This window comes from Salvia hispanica, chromosome 3 (assembly GCF_023119035.1).
Source record: "Salvia hispanica cultivar TCC Black 2014 chromosome 3, UniMelb_Shisp_WGS_1.0, whole genome shotgun sequence".
NCBI classification, from domain to species: domain Eukaryota; kingdom Viridiplantae; phylum Streptophyta; class Magnoliopsida; order Lamiales; family Lamiaceae; genus Salvia; species Salvia hispanica.
Genome location: NC_062967.1, coordinates 23,417,325 through 23,430,931, shown reverse-complemented (window position 1 = coordinate 23,430,931; position 13,607 = coordinate 23,417,325). Strand labels below are relative to the sequence as shown.

The following is a 13,607-nucleotide window of genomic DNA, read 5'->3' as shown; positions in this document are numbered from 1 at the left end:
TATCATTACCCAAAGTCAAATATACGAAGCTTCAACACACACACTTTAACACTTTCACACCCAATCTAAACATTATATAACCAACCATACATTTGCCCAAAACAAGAAACTTACAATACTTCCTCTCCATATACCCAATGGCTGATCATCAAAGAATCCACCCGGTAGACCCCGAGGCCGGGCCTCCCCCGAAACCCACCGCCCCACTCGTCGGGCGAGGCTCGTACCGGTCGGAGCAGGGAGACCCGGAGAGGCCGATGCACCGGACAATCCCGTACGCGCCAATGAAGCCGCCCAAGAGGAGGGGCAGCTGCTTCAAGAAGTGCCTATGCTGGACACTAGCCCTCATCATCATCCAAATCATACTAATCGGCATACTAGCTGCCATAATATACTTCGTATTCGACCCGAAAATACCAAAATACTCGGTCGACGCCATGAGGATCACCGAGTTGAGCCCCAGCACCGTCGACAACAGCCTGTCCGCGACGTTCAACGTCAACATCACGGCGAGGAACCCCAACAAGAAGATAGGAATATACTACGAGGGAGGGAGCCATCTGAGCGTGTGGTACACGGGCACGAAGCTGTGCGAAGGTTCACTGCCCAAGTTCTACCAGGGCCACCGCAACACGACGCAGCTCAGCCTCGTGCTCACTGGCCAGACGCAGGATGCATCCGGCCTGCTGGCCTCGCTGGATGCGCAGCGCCAGACCGGGAACGTCCCGTTGAACCTCAGGGCCACGGTGCCGGTGAGGATCAAGCTGGGGAGCTTGAAGCTGATGAAGTGGAAGTTCTTGGTGAGGTGCAGGGTTAATGTTGACAGTTTGGCTCAGAATGATGCAATCAGGATCAGAGACAGCAGCTGTAAATTTAGGTTCAGGCTTTGAACTTTTTTATATATATACATACTTATTTAGGCACACAATCATCAGTTAGATTCATTTTTACAATAACTTTTGCTGATGATTTTGTTGTGTTCAATGGAGGACTATATAGGTATTACGGTTTTGCTCTCCATATGTTGTTGTAGGCCATGAGCCATCGATTATTTACATATATTCTTTGATTATATGAATATTATTGATTACTTTATTTAATATTATTATGTTTTTATCAGTTCTTCAAAGTGAATGAAAACCAGGGGATGCCTGTTCTATTAAGTCATCACGTTTTTCAAATGGATGATATTCAAAAGTAGAAACAATCAATTTAAGTATCCAACCTGAAGAAAACGATGATTATTCCTTTAATCATACATAATTCACTTGCTTCACGAAATAAAAGTGGACTCTTTCTAAGCTTCTAAAGAAATTAACTAATATCTTACCATCACGAGTATTCTTTTGAAAATGTAGTATTTTGAAATGTCTCAAAAGATGTTGAAAAGACAAACAGCACACAAAAAAACCAGAAAAAATATCTGAATCGACAGTTATCCTCTTATATCACTGCAACAAGCCTAAATTATGAAGGGTAAAAAGATCAGCATACAAACGGCACAGCAAAAATGAATCTGAACAATATTATATTTGGCAAAAATGTCGATCAAACATCCTCATTTTTACTTCGTGTTTCTAGCTAAAGTTTGATTCTCACAAGCAAAGCTAAACAGTTTTAAGGTATTGGCAAACATCAGTGGATGACCGGCTTCAAAGGATGAGCTCTAAGTTTCGATAAGTCCAAGCTTGCATCTAGCTCTTCATCTAGTTCTCCAACAATGCTTCTGTAGATATAAAAAGGAAATTTTACATTATGTAAACAAAAAAACGATAAATCAAATCAAAATATGTAGGTAGTTCAGAATATGAGGGATATCATACATGTTATCACCCCGAATGATGTAGAGACCCAACACGAGTTGTTGTACACCTTCCTACATATAACAAGACCTGAAGATTTAGAATATTGCCAACAGAAAAAGTACAACAATTACTTCTTGCACAGCTGAAGTGCATGTATCATCATAAACACTGGGGAAGGGCTGGATGACAGACTAGTCCTTAATTATTTGTGAGGGTAATATGATGGAAACTGGATAATATGTGATCTCCCCGTTTCATTAATTGAACAAGATGTCACTCCTCCTTTGTCTCATTAACATCAAGAAAGTATAATATCAAAGAAATTTTTATTCAGAATTTTTTTGGCATGAATATCTCAAGCCATTAACTAATATAGGAGTTCTTCTGTGAGACCTTATTTCCAATTTCTAAACTCCAAAATTAATAATTCAAAAGCATGAAGAAAACCAATAAGGTTGAGTGACAAAGGCAATATTTTCAGTTAATGCATGATTAGCACTGCAATGTATGGTTGGAATCCAGATTGGCAGACAAAGGTCAATTTGATTGAAGAATTAAAGTGAAATTGACAGAAATTGTTAAAAGTGTCAATAAAATCAATTGACATAGTTATATCCCTAAACAAACTCATTAAACTGGCGGGAAGGTAAATCAGAACAATCAGTTAGCAAATATTCACATGTTCGATACTCGCAAGAGAACAGACCTTTGTGGAGTACACACGTTCATGAGACTCATCAAGAATTATGTTGGTAGCTTGATCGAAACCTTTCAGAATTCCCTGTGTGAAAGGTCATATTTCAGTAAAATATAGCCTAAGTTATTTTTTCTCTATTTTGGCCCAAAAATGAAGCTCACCACAATATTCCGGCCATCATTTGTGATAACTGAAATTGTCTCTACAATAAAGAAAAGGGAATAAAAAGGTCACGACTAGTAGAGAAGTAAACATGCCAAAAACACTTGTTGCTAATAGGATGTTGTCTCCACCCTTGGCAAGCATAGACAAACAGAGAACATTAACTTCCAACAAATATAGTTTGACAAGCAATAAACTGAGGGGTTTGACTGTTTGTCAATTTATGCCATCACTAAAATTTCATGAGGTGCTAACAAGAAAAGCATATCCTAGATAACAATCCTGGAATCTGGTAGATTTAATCTTCTGGATGACATGAAAGTGTTGAAATGGGTAATTTTATAACAGGACAACCAAAGAATTTTGATCCGTTTTCCGCTTATATGCTTATGTAAGCAACGATGAAGCCACACAAATAATGATATAGAATTTATGTCACAAAGTTAGATAGGTTTAGTGCTATTAGAAAACTCTTACACAAAATAAAAAGACATTGAAATCATGAAACACACTATGATAATACCTTTAAGAACAAATAGCCATTTCAAGTCTAACAAAGTAGGCCATCAAGTTCCAACAATAACGTAGTAGACAAAATAGAGGCCTAAGTTATGGAATTTGAAAATGATTCAGACAATACTATAATATACTTAGACAGGATAAAAGATTGCGTACGATCAACAAAACTCTCAAATCCAGCCCCAGTTGCCATCTTCCAATCCTCGGTGAAAATGAGTAGCAAGTGAGCAAATGGCCTTTATTAGTCCACTCAAGCTCCAAATGATATTCCTAACAAAAAAAAAATTCGTTTTTATCAAGTGCAATCAGATGAGGTATCAATTTCTCCTATTATTAGTCCACTCCAAGAAAATGAAGTCCATAGTATGTTCAAAACCAGTCTGAATTCTATAAATTACATATAAAATTAAGCAGGAACTCAATTCAGAATAGAAACAAAATCAATTCAAACGGAAACAATAAGATCAGAATACTTGAATTTAAAAAAATCAATAAATGTTGCAACACACCTCAGCGAGGCCGGCTGAGGCAGTGCGGAAGGAGAGTCGGCGAGGCAGGCGAGCGGAAATGCGAAGAGGTATGGCGGTGGAGCAGCGTGGCAAGCTGGCGGCAAGGCGGTGAGGCAGGCGGCGCAGCGCGTGAGACAGGCGGGGCGGATTTCGCCGGTAAGGGTGAGAGAGAAGGAAATGGAAGCGCCACTTTCATTAGGGTTTGAGAGAATATAATATTGGTATATGTATAATCGATATTGAATACTCTTAGCTAAGCTCAAATTTCAATTTTTGATTTCTTGATCTATGTATAACACTAGATATTTTTTAACATTAATATTTTTTTTATTTCTTATTATCGCGATATTAAATATATTTAAGGTTTATATATATAAATGAATTAATTATTTATATTTGATATTCAAATTCTACAATTTAAAAATACAATTATACTCTCTTTGTCCCACCGAATATGACTCATTACCAAAAATAGAAGCACATTTATCTATACTTTATTTTATCGCTCTTATTTTATTATTTTCATTAACAGACAAAATAAAGTTGCAGAAAATCATGTGCCGCTAAGGAAGGGTCATCTTTCTTGGCCATCCGCCATTAGGAGTCGTGGTTTACTATTTTAGTGCGTTCGTCATTAGGATTCTCAGTTCATTTTTACTGTAAATGGTAGATAGACCTTGTATTCTACTAACTCATTCACTTGTATTTTATTATAAAATTAATAGTACTACAATATATAAATAAGGGTCTCACATTCAACTATTTTTTTCCACACAATTTTCCTTATACATGCCAAACACAAACGGGACTCGTAATGACAGATGGAAGGAGTACTAAACATTGTATACATATTTAGAGTTGTGTTAATTTTGATTTCTTCTATTCTATGATAAAATATACTACTCCATCTGTTCCATGTTAGTAGAGTCATTTTGTCATTTTAGCATGTTTCATAATAGTGGAGTACTACTATTGTTCAATATACTTTGGTTTCTATTTCTTTTTTATACTTTAATTAAAATTTGACAAAAATGAATATATTAAGTGTGAAAACTTTTGTGACACGGGATTAAATACTAGTACAAGAAGTACAAAATATAAAAGTCTTGATGTCATATAATCAGAACGAAAGAAATGGATAGAAGAAGAAAAAAATAAGATTGCGTTAGTGTGCTAACTAATTTACAGTAATAACTAATAACTTTTAATATTGTGCATTAAAATTATCAACTCGTTAGTGTGCATTAATAAAATTAAAATTTACAGTTATAAGAAATGGATAGAAGTGATGAAGAAGAATAATACATTAGAGCATCTGCATCGCGTCTCGATGCGGGCTCGATCTCGTTTCTCTGAGACGAGACCGCATCGAGATAGCGATGCAACCTCCCATCTCGTCGCGTGGCTCATCTGGGAGAGGCGTCTCGCGAGACAGCTCGCCACGCGCCTTGGCGACGTGGCGTGCTCCCGTTCGTGCGTGATGCCCACTCGCCGGCCCGCGAGTGGGTGTCGTTTATATCCGTTGAAAATATTTGTTTTTTTGTTTTTTTTAAATAATTCAGGAAAATTTTGAAAATTTAAAAAAAAATCCCAAAAATATACTAGCCGTTTTTTTCAAATTTTTAATTTTTTTTAATCCCCCAATCACTTCTATAAATATCAAATCATTCTCACAAATTATCCACCATAAAAAACTCTCTATTCTCACTCAAACACTCTACATTCTTCATCTCAAAACATTATTCTTCTCCCAAATTTTAATCCATTCATGGATCTATTTGAGCAAATGCGTCGAATAATGTAAGAATCGCTAGAAGAAGATCGACGTATGGAGGAGGAGGAAGTCGCAGCGCGTCAAAAGCTTCTTTGCCTCCATTTTTTATGATTTGAGTTTTGAGATTTTGAATTTAAGTGTGCAATTTTTAATTTATGTGTTTTTTTTTTTTGTTTTTTAGGATTTTAATTTGTAATTTTATTTTATTTATTAAAGTGCGTTTTTATTAATTGAATTTGTTGGAAATAGAAATAAAAAATGAAATTGAATGAATAGTTAAGGGATGAGATGAAATTGAATTCCTCCCCCTCCCCTCCCCTCCCCCAATCTCTCTCTCAACTCCAATTAAGCAAATCGAACAGATAGATGTCAAAGCTCAACAAGTTGAACGAATTGAACGACGCAATCGTAGATTTTGATTTGGATTTCAACACCAAAATGTGTGACGGTCTGAAATTGGGGAGACGGTGATGACGATACCGTCCATTGGAGAATAGCACTGCCAAAAAAGAGGGAGAGACGAGAGCAACGGTTGCTTGTTTGTGGAGGGAGCTGAGGGTAAAAATGGGTAAAAAATTATTTTCAGCCAAATCGTGAAATAAACGTCTGTAATACATGCTCTCAACCCTGATTCAGTTTCTCACATGGATAATAGGATACAGGAGCCTGAAACCCGCTTGCTTTTACCAGGTCCTCTGAGTAGTTTTAGTGCTACCAAACGGAAGATTAGTCCTGTTGGAAGAGGTCGTTCACCGAATTGGATCACCTCCAACACTATATATTATATTTGTTAATACACCCCTATAAAGTGGACATGTGGATTTATATTGAAGGAAAGAAAATCTATTTCTAACATAATCTTTTTAGCCTTTCCGTGACTTTCTCTCCTTTGTTTTCTATTTCTACTATTTTAATCAAAGTAATTGTGTTTTCTTATTTTTAAAAAAATACTAATAATATCACATTGCTACTTATTCTGAACGAATTTATTATTAAGATTTCTGCTTAAGCCAAATGATTTATTCTCCATGATTTTATAGTTATGATATACCACATGCTAAATACCGATGATGCATAATATAAGTATTTTGATTATTTTAAAATATAAAATGGCAATATAAGTTTTTAGTGATTGTTTCAAAATAAATTTTCTTTTATTATTTTCTTAATTCTTCATATTTTATTGAAACAAATTCCACGATATAAATGATTCCTATAAAAATAACAAATATTGCATGGCTTATTCAAAAATTAAAATTTTGTTGTGATTATTTTTACCTCTAAAGTTCATGTGCTTTAACTTGTTTAGACTATATATATATCAGAACTTTTCACATTTTTTTTCTTTGCAAAGAAGAACACATTCGTGTATAAACAAGTGTATTTGCTAAGATTATAGAAAGACATCGTAAAGCTAATTAATTAGGTTTAAATAGATTCATAATTCATAAACTGGTCTCGTAATAAGCATAATTCACTTCGTAATAAAAAATATAGAAACGCTAATTAACTAATACAATTATTTATAAAAAGAGTTAACACATTTAGATTAAAAATGGTAAAGGGAGGAAATATGAGAGAGGTTGTATTGAAAATAGATTACTACCATAATTATGGGTTCCACGTGTCCACTTTATAATGGTGTATTAGCAAATGTAGAATATAACGTAGGAGGTGATCCCTTCGGGTGTTTCACGGCTAATGAGGGCTACCAAACAAGCCCTTAATGAGGGCTCAAGGATACCGAACTTGAAAAATTTTAACACATCCAAATAAAGAATTTGAAACATGATAAAAAAGATGATTGTTCAAGTAATTAACAGGCAAGGTTGCCAAAGTTAGCAACCAAACACAAATTTCTACAAATATGAAAAAACCATCTGTTTTTCCAGTTGAACAAGGAAAGAAGTAGCTAAAAAAACACAAGTTTAAGTAGAAGGGAGGAGCCATGGTGGTGGCTATGCTGAAGAAGCAACAGTATGCGAAACTCGACTCGCAATTCTCGCCCTTCCGATTCCATTATTCTTTGCAGCACCGAGTTTCTTGCTGCCTTCATCAACTACTCTCGCCGACTCCGACGCCGCTGTGTGCCTCTGATACCCCACCGATCTCGTCGATTCTGCCGAATTAGGCTCCCAGCTTGAAGAGCACGCCCACTGCTGCTGGCTTCCCACGAAGCTGTTGCTGCCGGAGGATTCCTGCTCTTCCAAGTCTTCGTCGTCTCCGGCGCCCCTCCTTACCGTCACGTACTTGTGGAAGCTAGGCTGCATTAGGTCATCGCTCCCTACGATCTCCGATTCCACAATTGGATCCTGCTTCGCCTTCCTCGCCTTGATCTGCTCCGTGCTGGAGTTGAGATCGGCCACGGCTTCCAGGATGGAACATGCTTTGGTCACGCACGGCGGCAGAGGAAACGACGCCGGCGGAGCGTTGTTTTGGTGGAAATTGTGGATGTCTTCCAGCAGAAGTGCTGTGTAGGATGAGTTAGGGTTTGCTAGGGTTTCAGGATTGATGTCGAGATCTCGAGATAGGCGTGAGGAGCGGGTTCGCGTAACGGCCGGGGGAATCACGTTTACCCCGCCGCCATTGTTGCCGGCTGTTTTCTGCTCTGTGTTTGCCAATTTCTGCGGTGGCGCTACCTGCACCACGCCGATTGAATTCGATTTCATCAAAATGTGCTCTGTTTTAATTCGATTTGATAGATGATTGGGGATTTTTCGAATTGAATAATGGAAATGAAATTAGATACCTGTGAGATGATGTTGGTGTCGATCTCGGAAAGAGGATTTCTCCGGTAAGGAGAGTGCTCTGCTTTCCTTGAATTGCTCCGGCTAAGAGAAATCGGCTGCTGCTGATTCTGATTATCGTTCTGAGCTCTCAACCTCGCCGGAGATCTCGCTCGCGGAGAGGCAGCGCTTCTCGCCGCATCTCCTCCAGCGTTTCTCTTCACTTGAATCCTTTTAACGGCCGCCGCAGCCTCACCGGCGGCATTAGTACTCTTCTCCATCGCCATTGCCGGCACCGAAACCAGCTTCCCCGGCCGTGGATTGGCATTCGCGGCGGAGGAGTTGGAATTAGTCCCACTGTGTGTAGCGATTGGGGATTCAGATCTTCTACCTGGAGATCTGCTCACCCGCCTCCCTCCGCCGCTGCCGCTCCTTTCCCGGCTTCCGGAGCGCTGATGCGCCGCCTGGTCCCTCTCCCTGCTAGGCGTCCTCCGCCGCCCCTGAGACAGGCGGCGCTCCCTCCGCCGATTCTCCCTCTCCCTCGCCACAGCCTCATCGTCCCCATCGGCATTGTTGTCGTCGCCTCTCCTGCTGTCGTTGTCGAAGTCGTAACTCCTCTTCGACCCTGAATACTTCCTCCCGCCGCTCTCCGCCGAGAATCCGGCCTTCCCGGTGGAGGAGCTCCGGCTGAGGCGGCCGCATTGTATCAAAATAGCGTCCACCTCTTCCTTAGTGCAGCTCGAAGTCCTCACCGCCGCCGCCGCTCCTCCGCCGTCCAAACCATTGCCCTTTTCGACAAATTCATCCACCTTTTTCACCTCCGCCTTCTCCTCCGGCTCCGGTCTCTGCCTCTCGACCTCGTGGCTCTTCCGGTGCTTGATTATGAAAATCTCTTTCTTTACAACCGTTTCTTCTTTCTTCTCCGGCTGAGCAGCTTCGGATTTGAGCTTTTCCGGCGGGTCAGGAAGCGCCGCCGGAGGCGGAGAAGAAGCACAGACACTCTTCTTGCTGAAGCAACTGCCCATTTTTTTTTGGTTGAGATTCAAGAAACAAAAATTGAAAGAAATGTTTGAAAAAAAATTCAAGATTTGTAGTTGTGGCGGAGAGAAATGATAAGAAAAGGGTGCAGTGTTCAAGAAAACAACGCAATAAAGATGGCACTTTTTGTAGGGTGGAGAAAGAGACAGATAATTCAAATTTTAACAGAGGCGGGGCATTCAATATAGCCGTTATCATTATACTTTTAAAATATATTTTATGATTATTTTTAAATACGGTTGCATATAATTTCAAAAGAATACTGTATAAAATAATATATTGAAATAAATAATACTAGCAGTACAGTTAACAGCATCCGAATATTTTTTAAAGAAGAAAAAATAAATATTGATGTCAGATTACCTACTACTGTTTGAGGACTATATAATATTGTTGCCCACAGCGGATATATTCAAAGAGAGATGGAGAAAAGGAATCTTGATCCATATTTGAATATGGAATAAATAACGGTTAGTTTATTAGAATTTCGAAATTTGAGGTTAAGTCATGTATATTGTGTTGTCGGATTGGAACTTAGAAATTTAGAGATTCAAAATTTTAGTAATTCATAATTATCTTGACCACTTCATTGTTGGCAATGGCAAGTGGGATGAGCACAATAATATTTGGATAAGTATCAATCAATTATATTCAATACATGTGTTGAATTTCAAATCTTCTAAAATTACAATAGTACCAATAAAATGCTGGAACTATATGTCGGATCTCAAATATTATTGATATTATAATTCAAAAACTTGAACTATCAAATAAGATTCATATTGCAATTTTCTTTATGTAATGATGATGTCTAATTTCAAACATTTTGTAAATGATGATTGGAAGAACGATAATATTTTGCTCGATTATTACTATTTGATAAACAAATCAAAAAATATTTGTAACATTCCGAAACATAAATCGGCCTACTAGATTTTTGTCATTCTTTACTAAGTTATTTGGACATATAAAGTAATTCGAAGACGATCCAATAATTGAATCAGAAGGTAATTCATTTTAGTCTGTGCTATAATTCATTTTTGCATTCAATAAAACCTTTACTAGTAGTTGGGGGAATAAATATGAAGCAAGAAATTGAAATGAATAGTTACTTGAAAAACAGGGTAATTTGAAAATGACGTTATATTTGAAACTTGAAAGAGTAACAAAACGAACTCGATATTCATATTCAGAGGTAATAAGAGCTGAATTTGCACTTATTTATGTATTTTTTTTTTGTTTTCTTTATTTGGTTCCTGTTCAGAAAATGAAAAAAAAAGAGAGAGAGCAATGGGTAATAAATTGAAGAATTAGTATTCAAAGTTCCAAACCGTGTCTGCAATTTATTTATTTATTTTAATTAATTAAAACTATTGAAATGTTATTAATATCCCGTCTCGATTGTTCAGAATTATAAAAAAAAAAAAAAAGCTTTAATTTATGATAACTTGTTTTTTTGCCTTTCAATTATTAGATTTGCTTCAACAATTTATTTTATTCCACTCAGCTTTAAACTTTTAAATTCATTGAGACAGTGATGGAGCATTTCCTACAAACTTTTTGATGTCATCAATAGATTTAGTTTTTGCATTACTTATTAAATTGAGGCCACAAAACGGATTTACTAATTTAAATTAAAGAGGACAATAATGCGTATTATAATTAATAGCAACATGTTATTAGCAAATAAAAAATATAAAATCATTGACAATTTGACATGTGTTTAAATAAAGGTTGCACCAAAAATTATCAGATGAAATCTATTTAAACATTTTGTATCTTTGATTAAACATCAGTTTGTAATATGTTGTGCATGCGAGTGAAATATCTGTCAATCTTGCAGAAATCAGAAAGGAATAAAAACGAGAAACTGATTCAATTTCCCCTTTTTGTTTTCTGTTAAAGTCGACAATTCATGGTCAAGCTATTGCATTACTTTTTAAATAGGAGTACTTTACAGGGGAATTGTTCATGTTAATGAGTCAAATGAGTGATTTTGAATTTTGACTAACTACTGAAGACACTAGCATTTTTCTTTAAAACAATGTTATTATTGTTAACATCGCTAACTTGCAATTAGCTGGATAAAATCAATTTAAATGTGTGTGTAATTTTGTACTATTGTTGTATTTGCATTGCATGTAGTTTATGTAGTTATATGTAGTGTGTATTTATGTGTGTATTGTATGTGTAAAATTCATTTAAATTCAATTTCATAATAGCATCACTTACTTCATTTTACCAAATAAAATTTTTATAACAATGTCATATCATGTTGCTAGACAAAAAAGGCAAGCCACTGTGTCACTTATCTAATAAAGGTGCATAAAATGATCCTCGTTAGACAAAAAAGGCAAGACACTACGTCAGTTATCCGAATAGAGGTGAATATAAATTTATCTTCTCTGGACAAAGGAAGTCAAGACACTATGTCCGTTATCCCAATAGATATGGATAAAATGATTCTCCCAATAGAGATGTACACTTATCATAATAAAATTGCATAAAATGATTCTCGGTAGACAGAAAAGGCAAAACGCTACATCACTTATCCCAATAAAAGTAGCAAGATACTCTGTCACTTAAAGCAACCACAACTGTGCTTTTCGTGGTGGGTCATACCTTAACTATTCATGGGTCTCACACCATTTTTTAACCATTTTTTTTATTCCATTCCTTAACTAAGAGCATCTCTAAGGAGAGAGGTAGAATCTTATAAATATCATATTTGCATATAGGAAAGGTAATTGAGAAGGTATTATACCTTTATGTTTTAGAATGCATCTTGTGCTATTTTTATTTTAGAAAATAATTTACATTTTCTATATACATATTCTTTTTGTAACTTATTATATACATATTCTTTTTGTAACTTGTTACTCCTTCCATTCCATTAAAGATGTCCACCTTTTCTTTTTAGTTTGTCTCACTCAAAATGTCCACTTTATATATTTAAAAATAAATCTCTTTCTTCTCCCTCATTAAAATATTTATCTGTTTTTTTCTCTATATGTACTCCACCTAACAACTCTTCCTAAAATCATGTGTCACTCAAGAATGTGAACGCCTTGAATGGGACAGAGGGAGTACTCTTTTTTGGAAGGGTATTCCATTTTAGAAAGGTAAATAGATGATAGTAGTATTCTTTTGGAGATGCTCCAAAGGACAGTATCTGCAACAATCCATCTCATCACTTTCATTAATAGAGTCGCAGTATGCATTTAGGACGTTCTAACATAATAGAGTCATTTACTCATTTTTATATTTGGCAAAAAGCACTACACTCTCTCCCTCATACTTTATCCTCTCTTTTACTTCATTCTCTACTCATCTCTCTTACTTTATCATTTCTCTTACTTTATTCTCTTCACTTCAAATAAAAATATTTATTTCTTAATTTTTGTGCCGAAAAGAAATGCATGTCTCGATTAACATAGAAGGGAGGGAGTAGTTGTGTGATCGTTCAATTAAAAGCAGTGTTAAATAGCCTTATTAAGCATGTTACAAATGGTACTCCACTAACCACAAATGACAAGTTTACAACTTGAGCAGTAGTGTAACACAAATCAAGAAGTCATGCGATGAGCATATGCACTCCACACGATATTGCACAAACGATAAGCCCAGCCATGGCTACGAACCCGTAATTCCTGCATCAGATATAATGTATCAACCCGATTTTAATAAATTTTTACATCGACATACAAACATAAACAAACGATGCACGATAGATACTCATACTATGCTGAAGTCTGAACTGGTATGATATTGATAGAAGAATTCGAGAATGAAATGAAACATAAGAAGCACCCACCCGATTTTAAGACGATTCTTGGGGTGACCGGTAGAGTAGCCCGTGAAATAGAAACAGCGTGTAACAGTATATGCAGCCCCGAGTGATGCAGCAATGACAGGATGCCGAATCCCTCCCAATATCAATAAAATCAACACCATCGGCATCAGCTCCAACGAATTTTGGTGCCCCCTCTGCATTTCATCACAACTTTTAACACGGATCAATAGTGAAAGAAGATGATCGATGTGTTTTGTGCAAACCTGAACGCAGTTAAAGAGCTTGGCATCCTTGTTCTCTGATTCGATTGCGTACATGGTGGGATAGAACACCTTATACCTGCAACCAAATCATCAGATCATAAACACCAGCATCCAAATTAAATTGAAGATTAGTGACAAGAAATTTACTTCTTTCTGGCTTTGCCTACTTGGATAGTCATCCACACATTCAGAAAGCAATATGCAACAACAACAAGAATCACGTATCCGTATTCCTTTGGGAGTAATTCCATTTTACCCATACTCTTTTTTAGTATTTCTCAAATTTTGTTTTGCTTAAAAGAGAGAGCTGGTTGGTCTGGA

At 36.7% G+C, this 13,607-nt stretch overlaps 4 protein-coding genes across 4 annotated transcripts; 1 reads left to right on the top strand and 3 right to left on the bottom strand.

The window, feature by feature from the left end:
• The first annotated feature begins 89 nt into the window (after window positions 1-89).
• Window positions 90-1,100, top strand: LOC125211641 (NDR1/HIN1-like protein 6). Its single transcript, XM_048111519.1, has one exon. It carries the CDS (start codon window positions 138-140, stop codon window positions 888-890), a length of 753 nt encoding a protein of 250 aa, XP_047967476.1. The 5' UTR covers window positions 90-137; the 3' UTR covers window positions 891-1,100.
• Window positions 1,101-1,511: 411 nt separating this feature from the next.
• On the bottom strand, window positions 1,512-3,909 carry LOC125211358 (sm-like protein LSM8). The gene is made up of 6 exons (XM_048111098.1): window positions 3,693-3,909; window positions 3,340-3,453; window positions 2,664-2,704; window positions 2,512-2,586; window positions 1,824-1,876; window positions 1,512-1,726 (listed from the first exon to the last, which is right to left on the bottom strand). Exons 2-6 carry the CDS (start codon window positions 3,374-3,376, stop codon window positions 1,636-1,638), a joined length of 297 nt encoding a protein of 98 aa, XP_047967055.1. The 5' UTR covers window positions 3,377-3,453; window positions 3,693-3,909; the 3' UTR covers window positions 1,512-1,635.
• Window positions 3,910-7,239: 3,330 nt separating this feature from the next.
• On the bottom strand, window positions 7,240-9,341 carry LOC125210781 (uncharacterized protein At1g65710-like). The gene is made up of 2 exons (XM_048110370.1): window positions 8,216-9,341; window positions 7,240-8,105 (listed from the first exon to the last, which is right to left on the bottom strand). The coding sequence occupies exons 1-2, from the start codon at window positions 9,215-9,217 to the stop codon at window positions 7,425-7,427; spliced, it is 1,683 nt and encodes a 560-aa protein (XP_047966327.1). The 5' UTR covers window positions 9,218-9,341; the 3' UTR covers window positions 7,240-7,424.
• A 3,329-nt stretch (window positions 9,342-12,670) lies between these two features.
• Window positions 12,671-13,607, bottom strand: LOC125217102 (microsomal glutathione S-transferase 3-like). Its single transcript, XM_048118928.1, has 4 exons — window positions 13,434-13,607; window positions 13,287-13,362; window positions 13,045-13,217; window positions 12,671-12,880 (listed from the first exon to the last, which is right to left on the bottom strand). The coding sequence occupies exons 1-4, from the start codon at window positions 13,544-13,546 to the stop codon at window positions 12,805-12,807; spliced, it is 438 nt and encodes a 145-aa protein (XP_047974885.1). The 5' UTR covers window positions 13,547-13,607; the 3' UTR covers window positions 12,671-12,804.